This window comes from Xenopus laevis, chromosome 9_10S, assembly GCF_017654675.1.
Source record: "Xenopus laevis strain J_2021 chromosome 9_10S, Xenopus_laevis_v10.1, whole genome shotgun sequence".
Lineage (NCBI taxonomy): Eukaryota > Metazoa > Chordata > Amphibia > Anura > Pipidae > Xenopus > Xenopus laevis.
Window position 1 is genome coordinate 108,142,694 of NC_054388.1, and position 19,439 is coordinate 108,162,132.

Sequence of the window (19,439 nt, forward strand, 5' to 3'; positions counted from 1 at the left end):
CCCTCTTATCTAAATAATCCACATTTTAAAAAAATGATTTCCTTATTCTCTGTAATAATAAAACATATACACTATCTTGTACTAGATCCCAACTAAGATATCATTTATCCTATTGGGCTTATTTAGTTTTGACATGATTTTCTAGTACCCTTAAAGGATAAGTAAACCTTTAAAATAAGTGAATGTAAAATTGATGAGGGGCCTATTCTAAGCACTTTTTTAATGTACATTCATTATTGTTTTTATTCCAAGATATTGAGGGATACATGTACTGTTAATATGAATGAATTTTGTTACAACAGCGCCACCTGCTGGTCAGTTTCCCACCAGTTTGACCACCAAGTAGTCAAGGAAGTTGTCAAGGAAGTTGTCAGGAGAGAGAAAGAGGCTGCTCTGATGTTCTTCTGCTTAGGAAAAAAAAAATTGAAACCTCTCACATCTTTCCTAAGCAGAAGAACATCAGAGCAGCCTCTTTCTTTCTCCTGACAACTTCCTTGACTACTTGGTGGTCAGACTGGTGGGAAACTTGCCAGCAGGTGGCGCTGTTGTAACAAAATTCATTAATATTAACAGTACATGTATCCCTTAATATCTTGGAATAAAATTAAATAACGAATGTACATTATAAAAGAGATTAGAATACCCCCCCTCATCCATTTTACATTGACTTATTTTAAAGGTTTTACTTATCCTTTAAGCTATGACGATCCAAATTACAGAAAGATCCTTTGTCCAGAAGACCCGAGCATTCTGGATAACAGGTCCCATACCTGTATATGCAGTACAGACCAATTAACAACTTTTCTTTTGTTGCAGCACAAAAGAGACTCTGACCAGTGGACATTTCATGAGCGTGATCAACATTCTAATGCAGCTGCGCAAAGTCTGCAATCATCCCAACTTATTTGATCCGCGCCCAATCCACTCTCCTTTTATCACAAGCACCATTTGCTACACTACACCTTCCCTGGTTCTGCAAGCTCTTCATCGTCACCCGCTCCAGGCAGGTACAGGGCCCCGGGGCTTTTAGACTTGAAAGGGGTTAGACCTCCAGTTGTGTTGCGAAAGCTGAGAAACAGTCTGCATGAATGTGAAGATGGGTTTTGGGTTGCCATTTGAACAGGGATGGTATCTATAAAGTTTATGGTTTTGATTTGCCAAGCCAGTCTGTGGGGGTTATTTATAAACACTGGGCAAATTTGCACCTGGGCAGTAACCCATGGCAACCAATCAGATGATTGCTTTCGGTGTTCATCCTACAGCTGGCTGAAAAAAGCTAATCACTGGTTGGTTGCTATGGGTAACTGCCCAGGTGCAAATGTTCCCAGTGTTTATAAATGAGGCCCTGTGTTTTTTTTCCTGGGGGTACAGGCCAGGTGAAGCTGTTGTCCTCATTCTAATCTTCCTCCCAGCACGTGGACATGTCCAAGTTCGACCTGATTAATATGGAGGGACGAGTGTGCCGCTATGGGAGTGAAGTTGCTCTACCGCAGTATAAACCCTCACGTGCGCTAATCCAAGAGATCGCAGATTCCCCAGAACCCCCTCCACGACTCCGTCCCCTTCGTATGAAGGTTAACAGGTATGTGTCTTTATTCCATGCTAAATGCTTTGTTTTGTTTTTTTTTGTTTTTTAATTATACAGCATGTTGACCTTGATTCAATTCCTTAGGATGATTCAGCCTGTTCCTAAAACAGACCCCAAGAGTATTGTTGTTGTGAATAGTTCTCGAGCAACACAGAAACCTTTGGATCTGCCACCCTGCATTGCCAACCCACCTTTGCCTTTTGCTCCGCACGCAATACCTACTCCCAGCTCATCTTCATTGACAGGAGTTATAGAACTAGTGTCACCTGCAAAGGGTAAGCAATTTATGGATTTTTAAAGGGAAACACCGGCTTCCAAACCAAAATTTGATAAAGGGGCCCACATAACACAGAAACCCCTATTATTACCATCACAGTTACCTGTTTCTTTAAAAAGTATGAATAAATGCCATTTTCTATGCTGAAATCCAGCTGTGTAACAGTTCTTCTCTTTCTGCATCATTTGAAATCCTGGCAGGGAAGGAGGGACTAAACACTGATGTTACAAATTGTACAGACAGCATGCAGGAACTACATAACCCACAATGCATTGCACTCTGGTGTTCCGTTCCTTATTGAAATCACGTGTGTAGGGTTTGGAGGATGCAGGCTGAGGACAGATGGCTGTTGATACAAAGTTACAGTAGTCAGACAGCTCAGCAAAGTAGTCAGACAGATCAGCAGGAGGCTAGGCTTAGGGATGTGTTCCAAACCGTTCAAAATAATGAAAAGTCTGCATATTTGTAATTGATGTATATTGCAAAGTTGCTTGAAATTATGTTTACTTTTCATAAAGCTTAAGTTATGTTTTTGTTGATTTCCCCTTTAATATCTATTTCTCCGAGTCAGCTTGTTGGACACAGGGAAAGTAGGGTATAGCTCGTATCACTAGGAGGCAGGACACAACAATAAAGAGAAAACTGGCTCCTCCTCCACTGGCTATACCCCAGCAGGCAGAGCTCCTTTAGGGGGTTAGGACTTGTATTATTCTAGTCTGTTTATCTGACACCAAGGGGATGTTTTTGGACTTTTACACTGTGTAAAGAATCATTATTAGCATCCTCCATAGTGGGATCCTGTACTTTGGCAAGCACGTCCCAGGAAGAAGTCAAGGTGGAGCTGCACCATTTTGAAATTGGCGCCATACTCCCCACCTCGGGGATGTGAACTCTCGGGTGCTTACAGAGTGCCGGCTGCTGATTTACAGCGCATTTCCCTTCCATCCTAAGCCCTGGAGGCATCTTGACTGGCTCTTTTCTCCTGTGTCAGAGCACAAGAACCGCTGAGGGGGATCTGCAGCGCACAGGGGAAAGAGGGAATAGTGCAGTTCACTGGCCCAATAGGGGCTTACATCACTGCGCTCAACCAATTTTCTGTCGCAATTTTGCCAGGGGTATGCCTTGCCACTTCTACCTAGGATCATCAAGAAGATGCATCGAGAACAGACCACTCTTTCTGATAACGCAGAGGTGGCCACGGAGATCTTGTTCACAGATCTTCTCAGTTTTTCAGTGGAAAAACTGGACCTTGCCTCCACTTCCAGGTCTTCTCACTCAAGGGCCAATCCACCATCCAAACCCAACCAGTCTCAACTTGACGGCATGGCTCTTGAGAGCCAAATCCTGACACAAAAGGGATTCTCTAGGGCCGTAGCGCACACAGTGTGGACCCGGTTTGAGCCTTAAAATTCTACCTGCACAGGGTTCAAGACATCCGCAAGTCGGATTCTTTACTGGTTCTTCCTTTAGGGTAACACCAGGGTGCTCTGGCCACCAAGTCGTCCATCTCCTGCTGGATCAAACAAGCGATTCAGAGAGCCTATACTGCACAGGCCAGACTCCGCAGACAGACTTACCACTCACTCCACCAGGGGTGTGAGCAAGTCCTGGGCCTTCAGAAACCAGGCTTCAGCGGAACAACTGTGCAAGGCAGCTACGTGGACCTCATTTTCCAAACTCTACCATTTCAATACTGTTGCAGCTTCAAAGCCGCAGTGGTTGCTTCCACATAGGCCTCATTCTCCCACCCGGAATTCTAGGGGACAACTTTGGTACGTCCCCACTGTCCCTGTGCTCGCCAAGCTGACTCTGAGAAAGGGAGATTTTGTGTACTCACCATTAAATCTCTTTCTCTTCAGTCGCTTGGGGGACACAGGGCTTCCCTCCCTGGATTGAGGCCCTCGCCTTCTGTCCGACATAGTGTTTGCAAGTTTTCTAGTTTTGTTAGAATTTACATAGTCCTGTTGACTTTGGTACAAACTGAGTTAAGCTCCGCCTGCTGGGGGTATAGCCAGTGGAGGAGGAGCCAGTTTTTTCTATTGTGTCCTTCTTCCTAGTTGTACGAGCTATACCCACTGTCCCTGTGTCCCCCAAGTGACTGAAGAGAGATTTAATTGAGTACACAATCTCCTTTTCCCACACCTTCACATCTTTGCACTTGTCGCCACTCTTATTTCCTGCAGCGACCCCATTGGTTCAGGTTTCTGCAGGGCCAATGGCTGCCATTGCTCCTGGTACAATAAGGCCTCCGTCTGTTCTGAGCTCCCAGCCTGGAATTGGTGCCCAGCAAAGGTTAATCCTAACACCTGACATGCAGGCCAGGCTACCTTGTAAGTTATTTCTGAAACCTCGCCTAGAAACACTATTTGTGGCTAGTTGCAAGACTAGACTTGTAGGTATCTCTGAAAAGGGATGCGCACAGCTGGAATGCAGCATTTGTCTAACAAGAACATTATTCTCTTTGTAGCAGGAGAAGTGATTAATCTGTCTCAGCTTGGGTCAGTGAGTGCATGTCCTCCAGCCGTCACTAAACCTGTAACTCTGCAGCTGCAAGGTGCCAAGCTCACTCTGAGTGGTGCCCAAGTTCGACAGCTGGGAATGGCTCAGACCCCACGCCCACTGCAAGGTGAGTACTGCTTTCTCTGTGGCCCCTGCTTCTGCTTCATTGACTCGCATACCTGTTGCTTGATCCTCTTTAGTTGTGAAGAGCTTTCTCTCTGTTCCTGTCTACATTTAGCAGTTTGTTCTCATCAGCTGCAGTCAGTTTATATTCAGCCAACCTTCTGCCAGTGTTTTCTTTTCTGACCGTTTCTCTTTTTTTACTGCTCCGTCGTGGATACATTTCTCTAAATGCTTTTGGGCTCATAGATGGTTCTAATGATTAAAGGAGAAGGAAAGGTTAAAATTAATTACACCTTATCAGAAAGGTCTATATAAATACACCAGTAAACCCTCAAAGTAATGCTGCTCTGAGTCTTCTGTCAAAAGAAACACAGCATTTCTTTCCTTCTATTGTGTACACATGGGATTCTCCAGGGCATGCTCCGTTTGCTCCTCTCCTCCCTGCTGTAATCTGAGCCCAGAACTATGAGTGAGCAGGTAGAGACTCAGGCAGGAGGTGATGTCACAACAAACAAGCTAATATGGCAGTTTCTATCCCAAACAAACAGAGAGAGCTTCTAGAGCTTTTTACTCAGGTATAGTTAAGCATTCTGCAAAATAAATAGTGTTATAGCTTGCACTACTGTGACTTATCTGTTGACAATAAACTGCTTCGGTAGCTTTCCTTCTCCTTTAATCAGCTGGAAGATCGCTTGAAGCCCTTGCCCACATCAAGACTTCAGTGCTTTTTGTTTTTTCTTCCACCTCATCCATTCTTTCTAATCAACTTTTCTATTGTGTTTTAATTGTCCATATAAAGATGTTTGTAGTCTATTGCTCTATCATCCTGTCTGCTGCTTACTATTCCTGATTCTCTCTCTGACTTGTGTCTGTCACAGGAAATGTCCTTCACTTGGTGTCTTCTGGTGGGCAGCACCACCTGCTAAGCCAGCCCGCCCAGCTTGCTCTTCTCCAGGCTTTGGCTCAGCAAACCCCTGCTCCCTCTGCTTCTCCACAGTTTGTGCAGGGAGCAGGTACCGCTCAGCTTGGGCTTCAGACGGTCTCCCTGCAATCTCTTCCTCATTCTCTAATCACAGGTGCCAACCTTCCTGTACCCCCTCCGCCTGGCACTCCATCTGGGCAGGGTAAGTTTGTCTTCATAGACTCCTGCCCCCCACCTTTTTTTCTTTTTTTACTACACCGATAAACCAACCAAGGTTCAAACTGAATTCAACATTGTGAAGGGTGTACATAAATAAACCACTATTAGACATTCTCTGTGTACAGAGCCTTGTGGTATTTGCTATTTCTAGCCATAAGCTCGTACTTCTGTGCAAAAACTCTTGTATACCAACCAGGTGGCAGTCTGATTTTTATGTTCCGGCAATATTTCATACTCCTAACTTAAAGGATAAGTAAATCTTTAAAATATGTGCATGTAAAATGAATGAGGGCTATTATAAGCACTTTTCTAATGTACATTCATTATTTATTTTATTTTTTACCAAGATATTAAGGGATACATGTACTGTTAAAGGACCAGTAAAATCAAAAACATTTTTTTTAAAAATCGTTAGTATACATCAAAAAAAAAAAACACCAAGGCAAATTAAACTTTAAAATTGCAAAGTCTTTATTAAGAAATAACTTTAAAACATTTTTTTGATGTTACTGGTCCTTTAATATGATTGAATTTTGTTACAACAGCACCACCTGCTGGTCAGTTTCAGACCATTCTGACCACCAAGTAGTCAAGGAAGTTGTCAGGAGAAAGAAAGAGGCTGCTCTGATGTTCTTCTACTTAGGAAAGATGTGAGAGAGGTTTCTATTTGTTTTCCTAAGCAGAAGAACATCAGAGCAGCCTCTTTCTTTCTCCTGACAACTTCCTTGACTACTTGCTGGTCATAAACTGACCAGCAGGTTGCGCTGTTGTAACAATTCATTCATATGAACAGTACATGTATCCCTTAATATCTTGGAATAAAAACAAAATACATAATGAATGTAAATTACAAAAGTGCTTAGAATAGCCCCTCATCCATTTTACATGAACTTATTTTAAAGGTTTACTTATCTTTGATCCTCTTCAGTCATGTTTTTGTATTGTTTTTTCTAATGGGAAACCCTGCCTGGGCAATAAAATTTGGGATAATTTCTGTTTGGAGACAGTGTAAATATTTCATTGCTTCTAAATTACCTTGCTGACCCCCACTTATGCAGAAGTGTTGTTGGCTCCATTCCTTCTTGTGATTGAGTTGCCCCTTTCTATGATAGTCACTCGCCTGGACCCTGTAGGTGCGTTTACTGTCTGTCTTAACGGTTTCCACTTTTCTTATTCCTTTAGGTGTGGTGAAAATTGTGGTTAGGCAAGCGACCCGTGATGTTCCTGCAGCTGCACCTCGTCCAGCTCAACCTGTGCGTTTGCCACAAACCCCTTCTCATCCTTTCCTGAGGGTTTTACCTGGGGGAGTCCCTGAGCCTGCAGGTGCACGAGTAGTTGCTGGTGAAAAACTAGGTAGGTAACGTTCTCCTTTTGCCTAGAACAGGGATCCCCAACCTTTAGAACCCATGAGCAACATTCAGAAGTAAGAGGAGTTGGGGAGCAACACAAGCATGAAAAATGTTCTTGGGGTGCCAAATAAGGGCTGTGATTGGCCATTTAGTAGCCCTTTTGTGGATTGTCAACCTACATTGAGGCTCTGTTTGGCAGTACACCTGGTATTTATACAATTAAAACTTGCCTCCAAGCCAGGAATTCAAAAATAAGCTCCTGCTTTGAGGCCACTGGGAGCAACATCCAAGGGGTCGGAGAGCAACATGTTGCTCACGAGCTACTGGTTGGGGACCACTGGCCTAGAAGATAGTTCTCTCTCTATTAAAATCACCAGACATCATGTCTTTCTACATGCAGGATTTGTGCAAAAGGCAGTTATTTTGTTTGTACTGGAATCTTTTATTTGAGTGAGCTCTAATACATCTGCTAGGAAAGGAAGACCCGTATAAGATATATTGGATGTAACTGTCAATGAATATCTGACACCCAACTGCTGCATGAAGAGAGAATGAAGAGAAACCGATACTGAGAGAGGAATAGTGAACATAATCTTGATTAGATTGTATTTAGAAAGTTTTGGTTCAGTATGATGATTATATTAAATTGTCATTATCTTAATAATTCCCCTTTAAAGACTGAGTTGTGCTTTGCATGATAGAACATTTTTTTTTTCTTTTTTTTTAAACATTTTATTTCTCTTTCCAGCACCTATGGTTGCATCGTCTGCTCTCACACTGGCTACCAGCCCCCTGCTTATGGTCTCCAGTCCTGCTGTGGCTTCAAGACTTCAATCTCCAGTTCCAAACCCCCTACCCTCTATCCATAACCATTCTATGACCCCCAATACAGAGTGTTCCATGACCCCAGCTGCTCCTCAAGGTGTGGCCCTGCGCCTACTCACCACAGGGACCTCTGCTGCACTTCAGCTCACAAACCATCGATCTTCCCCACCAAGACACCGCCCTGCACTGCCGAACTGTCCACTACAAAACACTCTCCTCTCACCCAGTTCTCCATGTCCATCAGTAATTCCTGACTCTAACCTGTGTCCAGTCTTACAGAAAATTCCAAACGCCAATACAACCTCTGCCTTAGGAATAGTGTCTAATGATGTTCATGCTTCACAATTTGTTGCTAATGGAAACTCTGTTGTCCTTCCTCAAACTCCAGTAACAAAAGATCCTGCGGATTCTACTCAGACACTACCTCCCCTGCTGCCGACTCTCTGCATGCCTGGTACAAGCTCAGATCCTGGATTTTGTGTCAACCCACTGCTTAACATGTCTCACAACCCTCCTTCCCCACCTGTGCTATCCAGTCTTAATCATAATATTAATACTCCTAAACTGGTACCTCCAACATACAATTTCAGCTTGGTTCCTGCACTACTTACCAACTCTGTCTCTTCCACTGCCTCCAGCTTTAACCCTGTGCCTGCACGTTTTATAAGTAGCCCAGTCTCTCTCCTGGCATTGTCAGCACTGCCCTCTGCAAATAGCAGTGCAACTCCTATCCTGTACCCTCATCCCACTGCTAGTCCTGTACTCTCTCGTTCTTCCTCTTCACAGGTACAAGCCAATCCTCCTGTTTCAGCATCAAACACTCTTCCTACTCCTCTTTCCTCTGTAACTGTCAACACCACTACTGCTTCTGCTCCGTTACCCATGCTCAGTGCATCTCTCTCCATCCCCATCTCCACATTATCCTCCAGTGTTCCTGTGTCTCTCTCTCCATTGGTGGCATCTGCCTCTGGCAATCTTTCATTGATTGCTGCAACTTCTGGGTCTTCTCCTTTATTTTCTCTGACTTCTTCTGCTCCATTGTCATTGCCACTAGCTTTTGCAAATGCCCCCTTGCCTCCACTTGAGGCATCTACTCAACTGCCTGGCCAGGCCCCCATAACCACCCCGCCTATTGTTGCCCAAACCCCTTTGGCAGCCCTGGCAGCTGCTAGCCAGGCCTCTGCTGTTTTGGCCCCACCGAGGACTGCTTCCTCAGTCCCCTTGGCCCCACCAGTCACTACCAAGACCCCTGTGCCTTTGGCGGCTCTTTCCCAGGCCCCTCTAGCTGCCTTGACTCCTGTCCAGACATCCACAGCTCAGTCACCAGGTCCTTTGGCTCATCCATCTCCAGAGCACTCCTCTATGGCTGTCATGTCCCAGGTCCCAGTTTCTTTGGCCCAGGCTGCCATGTGTTCACATCCTTTGGTCACCCCAGCTTCTATAAATGACACTCCAACTGCCCAGGTAACCACTACTGCTCCTAGCCAGGCTTCTGTTACTTTGACTCCTGTAGCATCTGCCCAGGCCCCGGTTCCAGTTGGTGCCGCCCAGGCCCCGGTTCCAGTTGGTGCCGCCCAGGCCCCGGTTCCAGTTGCTGCCGCCCAGGCCCCGGTTCCAGTTGCTGCCGCTCAGGCCCCGGTTCCAGTTGCTGCCGCCCAGGCCCCGGTTCCAGTTGCTGCCGCCCAGGCCCCGGTTCCATTTCCATTGCTTTCTCCAGCTGCTGCCCAAGTCTCTCTGGCTGCTCCATCTGTTTTGGCTTCCCCAGCCAAATATGATAAAATAAAAACATCTGTATCAGCCCCTGTGTCTCCATTGGTAGCCTCCGCTTCCCTGCTAATGGAAGCCTCTGATTCCCCGTCAACAGCCTCAGTAAGTTCCCCTATACCCTCATATGCAACTTCTATTCCTGCCCCTGGAGCATCTGTCCAGTTACCTTTGCAGTTCTCATCTTTACCAGCTCACGTGTCTTCAGCACCTGCCCACATGCCTTTACTGGCTGCCTCTGCATCAACACCTATTCCACCACTAGCCTCGCGTGTCTCTGCTCCTCTGACCCCTCTAGCAGCTTATGCCAGCGTTCCTCTGCCCACCTTAGCGGCTAATATAACTGCTTCTCCCCTGCCATCTTCATCCTCCACTATATTCACCACGCAGTCCTTTTCTGCCCCTACTGCACATTTGCCTTCTAACTTTGTTTCTGCCTCTTCGGCTGTTTTCACTGCTATCACCACAGCATCTTTGTCTTTAGGCACCTCTGCTACCTCTGCTACCTCCTGTGTTTCAGATCCAGTGCCATCACTAGTTTCCCCCTTTTCTGTTCCTTTAACTCCCAGTGCTCCCTCACCTGTATCTGCCCCAGATCCTCCTTTATCCCTGTCCATTGACGGCCCTTCATCATTTAGTGTAACTCTTGGCACTGCTCCAGATCCTGATTTAATGCTGGATGGAGATGCTCCCCATCCAACCAATGCCCTACTTCTACATGCCTCAAGACTACGCCGGCAGCTGCCACCACCACCTCGGTCACCTTTCTATTTGGTGAGTTAAAAGGGATACTGTCATGAGAAGAAATGGTTTTTTTTTTTTTCAAAACACATCAGTTAATAGTGCTGCTCCAGCAGAATTCTGCACTGAAATCCATTTCTCAAAAGAGCAAACAGATTTTTTTTTATATTTAATTTTGAATTCTGACATAGGGCTAGACATATTGTCAGTTTCATAGCTGCCCCCAGTCCTGTGACTTGTGCTCTGATAAACTTCAGTCACTCTTTACTGCTGTACTGCAAGTTGGAGTGATATCACCACCTCCCCCCCCCAGTAGCCTAACAACAGAACAATGGGAAGGTAACCAGATAACAGCTCCCTAACACAAGATAACAGCTGCCTGGTAGATCTAAGAACAGCACTCAATAGTAAAAGCCAGGTCCCACTGAGACCTATTCAGTTACATTGAGTAGGAGAAACAACAGGCTGCCAGAAAGCAGTTCCATCCTAAAGTGCTGGCTCTTTCTGAAATCACATGACCAGGCAAAATGACCTGAGATGCACCTACACATCAATATTACAACTAATAAATACACTCGCTGGTTCAGGAATGACATTTTATATTGTAGACTGAGTTTTCTGCAGTGTAAACGATGTAATTTAGAAATAAAAACATCATCATAAAAATCATTACAGAATCCCTTTAAAAGGAAACACTGCAGCACTGTCTAGCAGTCCAAGTTGTGTGGATAGGTGATGGCCTCATGTTTAAGCTAAACATTTGTAATGAACTAATGTTACGTGGCCTATTCCTGTGTCCTCCAGGAGCCACTGGAAGATCGGCGGCGCAAGCAAAAAATGGAAAAACTGGATAGACTCTTCCATTTGAATGAAAGGCGCTGTAAACTGCCTCCCATTTATGGCACTGAAGTCCTTCACTTCTGCACTCTACGCAATACTGACTGGCGGTTTGGCTTCCCTAATGACTTCCCCGGTCCCCAGAATCTACACAATTACTGGCTACGAACGGATGCATTGAGCAAGTTCATTTTAACCCCAGAGCAGCGACTGGGGCAGCTTGGCCACATCATTGAAAGGTAAGCGAACTATTTAACTGGCCCTGTGTATCTGTGGTGCTTTAAAGGGGAACTATCACAAAAATTAATATAAGCTTCATCAAACTGAAATAAGAAACTTTTTAAATACAATCAATTAAATATTCTGCATCCTTTATGAAACCAAGTTTATCTTCACTATTCCTCTCTCGGTATCGGTCTCTCTTCATTCTCTCTTCATGCCGGAGTTGGGTGTCAGATAAATGATCCAATATATATTATAGGGGGTCTCCTTTTGCCTAGAAGATGTATCAGTGCTCACTCTATTAAAATCACCAGACATCATGTCTCTCTACATGCAGGATTTGTACAAAAGGCAGTTATTTTGTTTGTACTAGAATTAGTTATTTGAGTGAGCTCTAATTCATCTGCTAGGAAAGGAGCCTCCCTAAAAGATATATTGGATCATTCATCTGACACCCAACTCCTGCATCAAGAGAGAATGAAGAGAAACAGATGCTGAGAGGGATAGTGAAAGTAAACTTGATTATTTCAGAAACGATGCAGAATATCTAATTGATTGTAAGCTGTAGCTATTGGTGTACAGAGTTTATTATGTAGAGTGCAAAGCTGTTGTCTCCTTACCCGTTGGTATGATGATAAACTGCAGTTCCCTTTCGGGCCTGCCTAGCTATTAAATGCTTTCTAGGTAAAATGTTGAAAGTAAATATTGGGGAGCATTAGAAGAAATGGCTGGGAAATTAAGCTGTTAAAGGGATTTTGTCATGATTTTTATGATGTATTTTTTTCATTTCTAAATGACAATGTTTACACTTTAAATAATTCAGTCTACAATAGAACATTTAATTCCTGAACCAGCAAGTGTATATTTTAGTTGTAATATTGGTGTGCATCTCAGGTCATTTCTCCACGTCAGCTTGGGGGACACAGGAGACAGTGGGGTATAGCTAATGCCACTAGGAGGCAGGACACAACAGAATAAGAAATGTGACTCCTCCTCCGCTGGCTATACCCTCAGCAGTAGGTGGAGCCGGAACCAGTTTTTGTTGTGTCCTAAGGAGGTTAGGACTATCTCTCTCTCTACTCTCATTCAACAACTTCTGAACACTGGAGAGTCTAAGTCACCTGCACTGAGCTGTGTGTCCTTATGACTTCTCCCAACGTGGATTCTGTCCCTGGGGTCACTAAGGCTAACTGCAGCTCTGACCATCCAGCCTAGTTGACTTCTTCTTCCTGCAGAACCCTCCCCCAACACCCCCCTCCCTAGGGTGTTCCATCTGCCATCAGCAGCCCCCAAAAGGCTCATGCTGCATAGGCTCCGGTGGTTTTGACATATAGAGGGCACTGGCTTACACAGGGTATTTCCATTTGAAACCCTACTACACTCTCTTCCACACCACAGTCACGCTCCCCTACTTCTCGGCAGAACGTGCCTGTTACTGTAGACTCCGGCCATTACTGTATGCAGGCAGCGTGCGCATAGCGGCTGCGTCTGCCTTACCAGCAGCACCTCCCTCTCTGCTCCGCATTTCGCACACTTTTCTCGCGCCATTTTCGAGCGCGCCTCACTGGCCGTGACGTCACCGGATCTTCCGGTTTTTTCATTCCCCGCACTGAGACAAGCGCTTCGGTGCGCATTCACTCTCAGGCTACTCTGCTGCACGGGGGACACAGGCTTCAGTGGGTTCTTCCCTCACTGCGTACCTGACACCAGCGCTACTCCCTGGCTCCTCTCCCTGACTATCCAACAGCAGGGGCACCCACAGCAAGTATTTTTATCTTATTAAATTTTACTACACGCTGGGGCAACATGTCTGAGGGCACTAGTGAGGGCCTTTTCTCCAGGGGATCCACGGCCTCTGTTAGATATTTGGCCTGCGCCAAATGCCGCAAAAAGCTGCCAGGGGGTCACAAGGAACCCTTATGTACCAAATGTAAACCTGCTGCACAGGTCTCTGATTCCCCAAGCCCTGCTCCCCCCCAGGTGGACCAGGCTTCCCAAAGGGCCTCCCTTTCAATCCAGTCAGAGGCATTAGCCTCAGGGCCCCAGGCCATTCCAGATTGGACTTCTCATCTAGCCACAGGGATTCCAAAATTGGCCCTCTCCCTGGACAAGCTCCTTTCCCGCTTGGACAATCCTAGACAAAGGGTCCCAAAGCGCAGAGCCCCTTCTCCCTCTGATGAGGAAAGCGGAAGCAATTCCCCAGTTTTCTCCTCACCTCCACCAGAACCTGACGGGGAATTTTCTCTTTCTGATGGTGAGCTGTCTCACACCACTGAACACCCAGAGGACGAATCTCCAAAATTCTCTTCCGAAGCAGTTGATTCCCTAATAGCTTCTGTCATTGAAACGCTCCATCTACAGGAGACCGAAGAGAACCCCAAAACTACCAAGGCTCTATTTAAAAGAAACAGCAGGTCCTCGCCTACTTTCCCAGCTCATTCCCAACTTGAGCAGATTATTCAACAGGAATGGGACAAACCTGAGAGGCGGTTCCAGCCAAACCGCAGGTTCCTCAAACTGTATCCCTTTCCATCAGATTCAACTGACAAGTGGTCCTTTCCGCCATCAGTGGATGCTCCTGTTTCACGTCTATCCATAAATACAGCCCTACCAGTTCCCGATTCCTCTTCCTTTAAAGATCATATGGACAAAAAACTGGAGGGCCTGCTTCGCTCTCAATTTTCAGCCTCCGGTACTTCCCTCCGCCCAGTGCTAGCCACAGCCTGGGTTAGTGTCAGACTTGGTCTGACACTCTGCTTCAAGGAATCTCATCGGGAGCCCCACGCCACCAACTAGCGCAATGGGCATCCCAGATAAATGATTACATCTGTGAAGCTTCCCTCGACGCAGCACAAATCATCGGCAGAACCTCTGCCCTGTCCGTTGCAGCACGCAGCTGTCTCTGGTTAAAATTGTGGACAGCAGACCTCTCTTCAAAGAAGTCTCTCACCTCTCTTCCATTCAAAGGGAAGCTTCTATTCGGCCCCGATCTTGACAAGATCATCAGCCAAGCGACTGGGGGGAAAAGCACGCTTCTTCCTCAACCGAAGGCCCGCTTGCCTTTTCGCAGAGGACGGTCCTTTCGTCCCTCCCAAACCAAGGGCAATAGGTCATCTCCCCCACGACACACTGCTTCCAATTGAGGACGATTCGGGGGCAAACCTAGATCCACCTGGCAGAGCCGCAAACCATCTTCCAGACCTGCGGACAAATCATCCTCTGCATGACTGGGTCTCTCCCCCGTCTCACCAGGTACCCCTAGGCGGAAGACTTCAACACTTTGCGGATACCTGGCTTTCCATTACTCAGGATTCCTGGATACGCGAGGTAGTGTCGCAAGGCTACCATCTCGAATTTTCCTCTCGGCCCCCTCTAAGATTCTTTGTCAAGACTCCCTCGGGAAAAGGACAAGCAGAAGGCCTTTCGTCTGGTGATTTCAAACCTCCTTCACACAGAAGTGATCACTCCTGTTCCCATAGGGGAAAGATTCAAAGGTTACTATTCAAACCTATTTGTCGTCCCCAAGAAAGACGGGTCCGTACGACCCATTCTAGACCTAAAGGGCATCAACAAGTTCATTCGACCTCGAAGATTCAAGATGGAGTCCCTCAGGTCCATCATAGCAGCCATGGCCGAGGGCCAATTCCTGACGTCCCTCGACATCAAGGATGCCTACCTGCACGTCCCGATTTTCCCTCCCCATCAGAAATACTTGCGCTTTGTGTTCCAAAATCTCCACTTCCAATTCACAGCTCTCCCCTTCGGTCTGACCTCAGCCCCCCGAGTCTTCACGAAGATCGCGGCGGCCACAGCCCTGATCCGAAACGAGGGAATTTCCATTACCCCCTACCTCGACGACCTGTTGATCAAAGCACCTTCCTTCTCAGCAGCACAACGCTGCCTACAGATCTCAATCTCCAAGCTTCAAGAACTGGGATGGTGCATCAACCGGGAGAAGTCGTCCATGATTCCCAGTCAATCCATGATCTTTCTGGGAATGCAATTCAATACGAGGACCAACCGGGTCTCCCTTCCACAAGACAAAATTGTGAGAGTCCTGGCCCTGGTGAATTCGCTACTGGTAAAACCGACCCACTCAGCCAGACATTGCTTGAAAGTTCTAGGGGTCATGGTCTCCACCATAGAAGTCGTCCCCTTTGCCCAACACCACCTCAGGGAACTGCTGTGGAACATCCTGACTGCCTGGAAGAGGAAGTCTCTCCTACAGGAGATCCGTCTCTCGCGGAAAACCCAGTCATCTCTCCTTTGGTGGTTAAATCCTCCACACTTTCCTCGGGAAGACATCTCGGGGAACCCCAATGGCGTCTGCTCACAACGGACGCAAGTCTGTTCGGATGGGGTGCAGTGCTAGAAGGTTGCTCCGCACAGGGCAGGTGGTCCCAGGTGGAACGGATCCTACCTATCAACCTGTTGGAAATCAGAGCCATTCGGTTGGGTCTGATTCACTGGCAACACGACCTGTCGGGCCAAGCGGTAACGATCCAGTCAGACAACGCCACGGCTGTGGCCTACATCAATCATCAGGGCGGCACAAGAAGCCGAAGAGCCCAGGCCGAAGCCAGCCTCATACTTCAATGGGCAGAGAATCACCAGGCCCAACTGTCAGCGATCTACATTCCAGGCCTCCTAAACTGGGAGGCGGATTTCCTCAGTCGTCAAACGTTAGACCCAGGGGAATGGTCGTTAAACGAGGAAATCTTCTCAGAGATAACCGACCAATGGGGCACTCCAGAGGTCGATCTCATGGCGACACGGCAGAATCGAAAGGTGCCAGCATTCCTCGCCCGCTACCGAGACCCACTAGCTCTAGAGGCAGATGCCCTCACAGCTCCCTGGAACTTCGGCCTAGCCTACGCCTTCCCTCCGCTGCCTCTGATCCCCAGAACGATCAGAAAACTACAAAGGGAGCACACCACCTTAATCCTCATTGCTCCACGGTGGCCCTGGCGCACCAGGTACTCAGACCATCTCAATCTGTCCATAGCGGAACCCTGGACTCTTCCTCTTCGGCCGGATCTGCTTCTACAAGGGCCAATACGGCATCCCAATCCGGGCCATCTGAATTTGACTGCGTGGCTCTTGAGACCAACATCCTAAAGAAAAAGGGTTTCTCGGACGCAGTCATACGCACCATGCGGGCAGCAAGAAAACCAGTTTCTGCCAAAACTTACCACAGAGTCTGGTCCACATAACGCGACTGGTGCCGAAGTCACAAGAGGGTTTTTCCAGTTTTCTCCGTACCGGATCTACTCGAGTTCCTCCAGGAAGGACTAGCCTTGGGTCTCTCTCTAGGCTCTCTAAAGTCCCAGATTTCAGCTCTCTCCGTTCTCTTCCAAAGGAGACTAGCATTCCTACCGGACATCAAGACCTTCCTCCAGGGAGTAGCTCACCTGGCGCCCCCAGTTCGTCCACCAGCGCCCCCGTGGGATCTCACGCTGGTGCTAACGGCGCTACAAAAGCCACACTTTGAACCAATGGCCTCTATTCCCCTACAGTGGCTTACCTGGAAGACTGTTTTTCTCCTGGCGATAGCCTCGGCCAGGCGTGTTTCAGAACTCACCGCACTTTCATGCAAGTCACCCTTGCTCATCTTTCACCACGACAGAGCGGTCCTCCGCACCGTGCCTTCCTTCCTGCCAAAGGTGGTTTCGGATTTCCATTTGAATCAAGAGATCACCATACCAACCTTCTGCCCTTCACCCTCCAATCCAAAAGAAGCTGCACTGCACACTCTCGACCCAGTCAGGGCCCTCAAATTTTATCTACACCAAGTTCAGGATTTCCGTAAGTCAGACGCACTGTTCGTACTCCCTTCGGGTCCTCGCAGGGGTTTGCCAGCAGCCAAGTCTACTATCTCCAGATGGATTAAGCAAGCTATTCAAAGAGCCTACACAGCAAAAGGCCAAGTTCCTCCTGTCAGAGTCAAGGCTCACTCCACTAGAGGGGTGAGCACGTCTTGGGCCTTCAGAAACCAGGCATCAGCTGATCAGCTATGCAAAGCGGCCACGTGGACTTCCATCCACTCATTCACTAAATTTTATCACTTTGATACTTTTGCGGCATCTGACTCACGCTTCGGCAGGAGAGTTCTCCAAGCCGCCGTGGCTACTTCCTCATAGGGCCTATCCTTCCCGCCCTGAGGATGGGGGACAGCTTTGGTACGTCCCCACTGTCTCCTGTGTCCCCCAAGCTGACGAGGAGAAAAGGAGATTTTGTGCACTCACCGTTAAATCTCTTTCTCTCCAGTAGCTTGGGGGACACAGGACTTCCCTCCCGGATGGAGGCCCTTTCTAACCGTCAGTCATGTTACTGCCCCTGGCCAGTACGTTAAGGTTACTAGTTATTGGTTAATTTTTTCTACTTAGTACTACTTTGGTACAAACTGATTCCGGCTCCGCCTACTGCTGAGGGTATAGCCAGCGGAGGAGGAGTCACATTTCTTATTCTGTTGTGTCCTGCCTCGTAGTGGCATTAGCTATACCCCACTGTCTCCTGTGTCCCCCAAGCTACTGGAGAGAAAGAGATTTAACGGTGAGTACATAAAATCTCCTTTTTGCCTGGTCATGTGATTTCAGAAAGAGCCAGCACTTTAGGATGGAACTGCTTTCTGGCAGGCTGTTGTTTCTCCTACTCAATGTAACTGAATGTGTCTCAGTGGGACCTGGATTTTACTATTGAGTGTTGTTCTTAGATCTACCAGGCAGCTGTTATCTTGTGTTAGGGAGCTGCTATCTGGTTACTTTCCCATTGTTCTGTTGTTAGGCTGCTGGGAGGAGGGAGGGAGGGGGTGATATCACTCCAACTTGCAGTACAGCAGTAAAGAGTGACTGAAGTTTATCAGAGCACAAGTCACATGACTGGGGCAGCTGGGAAACTGACAATATGTCAAGCCCCATGTCAGATTTCAAAATGAAATATAAAAAAATCAGTTTGAAACGGATTTTAGTGCAGAATTCTGCTGGAGCAACACTTATATCTGATGCGTTTTGGGGAAAAAAGAAAAAAAAAACGTTTTCCCTTTAACCTCCACATTGTGATGATGGTTATGTGTTCTTGTTTTTAGCTTTAAACTCCTGTCTGTGTCCCTTGTTTTCAGGTTCATTGTCGCTATGCCTCCTGTGGAGGCCCCACCGATCTCCCTGCACACTTCACACCCGCCACCATCAATGCTGCTTCAGGAGTCGGTTTTCAGGGAGTCGCTGCGCAGAGAGTTGACTCCTCATTCCCGCTGTTTACACCGCATTGTGTCTAACATGAGGACTCAGTTCCCAGATCTACGGCTCATTCAGTATGACTGTGGTGAGTAAATGAACCTTGGCATGTGGGCTTACTGCCTTGTCCAAACCTTCGTAATTACTCTTGTCTGATATTTTACCACATTATGTGACTGCCACCTCCCCTTTGCCATTACTGTTTCTTCACTATCCTCTTCTCAGAAATGATCTCTTTATGTTCATATACGTGATTTAGCATAACTGTCAACTCATCTGCATATAAGAATTCATTGGGAATTCTTTTCCACCTTTAGGGAAGCTCCAAACACTTGATCGCTTACTGCGTCAGTTAAAGACCGAGGGACACCGGGTCCTGTTGTTTACGCAGATGACCCGCATGTTGGACGTTTTAGAGCAGTTCCTGAATTACCACGGACACATTTATCTGCGACTTGATGGGTCAACACGCGTTGAACAAAGACAGGTAAGTGGAGGATAAAGAGGCAAGACATTTCTTCTCCTGCTCCTTGTCTTAGCACCTCTGGGAAATCCGTTAATTTACTAATCGACTTGGAATAGACTAATGAAGCAGCAGCGCCTCTCTTCATGGAGTCTTTTACTTCCAATGCCTTCCTTGCTTTGCTACCTGAGTTTCTTTAAATTTTTTCAAAACGCATCAGTTAAAGAGGTGGTTCATCTTGAAACAACTAGTTGTATTCAGATAGATCAACAGAAAGCACAACTTTTTCCAATGACTTTCTATTTTTGACCGTTTTTCTAATATTGAAGTGTTACTGTAAGTGTCATTTTTCCCCTTCTGAAGCAGCTCTGGGAGGGA

General features: G+C 46.8%; 1 protein-coding gene across 5 annotated transcripts in view; it reads left to right on the plus strand.

Moving 5' to 3' along the window:
* Positions 1 to 19,439, plus strand: part of srcap.S (Snf2-related CREBBP activator protein S homeolog) — a 62,040-nt gene that overhangs the window by 30,699 nt on the left and 11,902 nt on the right. For 3 of the 5 annotated variants that reach the window (XM_018239360.2, XM_041578137.1, XM_018239364.2), the window contains 11 exons: positions 817 to 1,003; positions 1,413 to 1,582; positions 1,673 to 1,863; positions 4,049 to 4,195; positions 4,333 to 4,491; positions 5,366 to 5,611; positions 6,811 to 6,981; positions 7,726 to 10,340; positions 11,112 to 11,383; positions 18,484 to 18,686; positions 18,916 to 19,085. In XM_018239360.2, the coding sequence (XP_018094849.1) occupies positions 817 to 1,003; positions 1,413 to 1,582; positions 1,673 to 1,863; positions 4,049 to 4,195; positions 4,333 to 4,491; positions 5,366 to 5,611; positions 6,811 to 6,981; positions 7,726 to 10,340; positions 11,112 to 11,383; positions 18,484 to 18,686; positions 18,916 to 19,085 (4,531 nt within the window). The remainder of the gene's footprint in view (positions 1 to 816; positions 1,004 to 1,412; positions 1,583 to 1,672; positions 1,864 to 4,048; positions 4,196 to 4,332; positions 4,492 to 5,365; positions 5,612 to 6,810; positions 6,982 to 7,725; positions 10,341 to 11,111; positions 11,384 to 18,483; positions 18,687 to 18,915; positions 19,086 to 19,439) is intronic. The other 2 variants (XM_018239361.2, XM_018239362.2) reach the window with 2 other exon arrangements.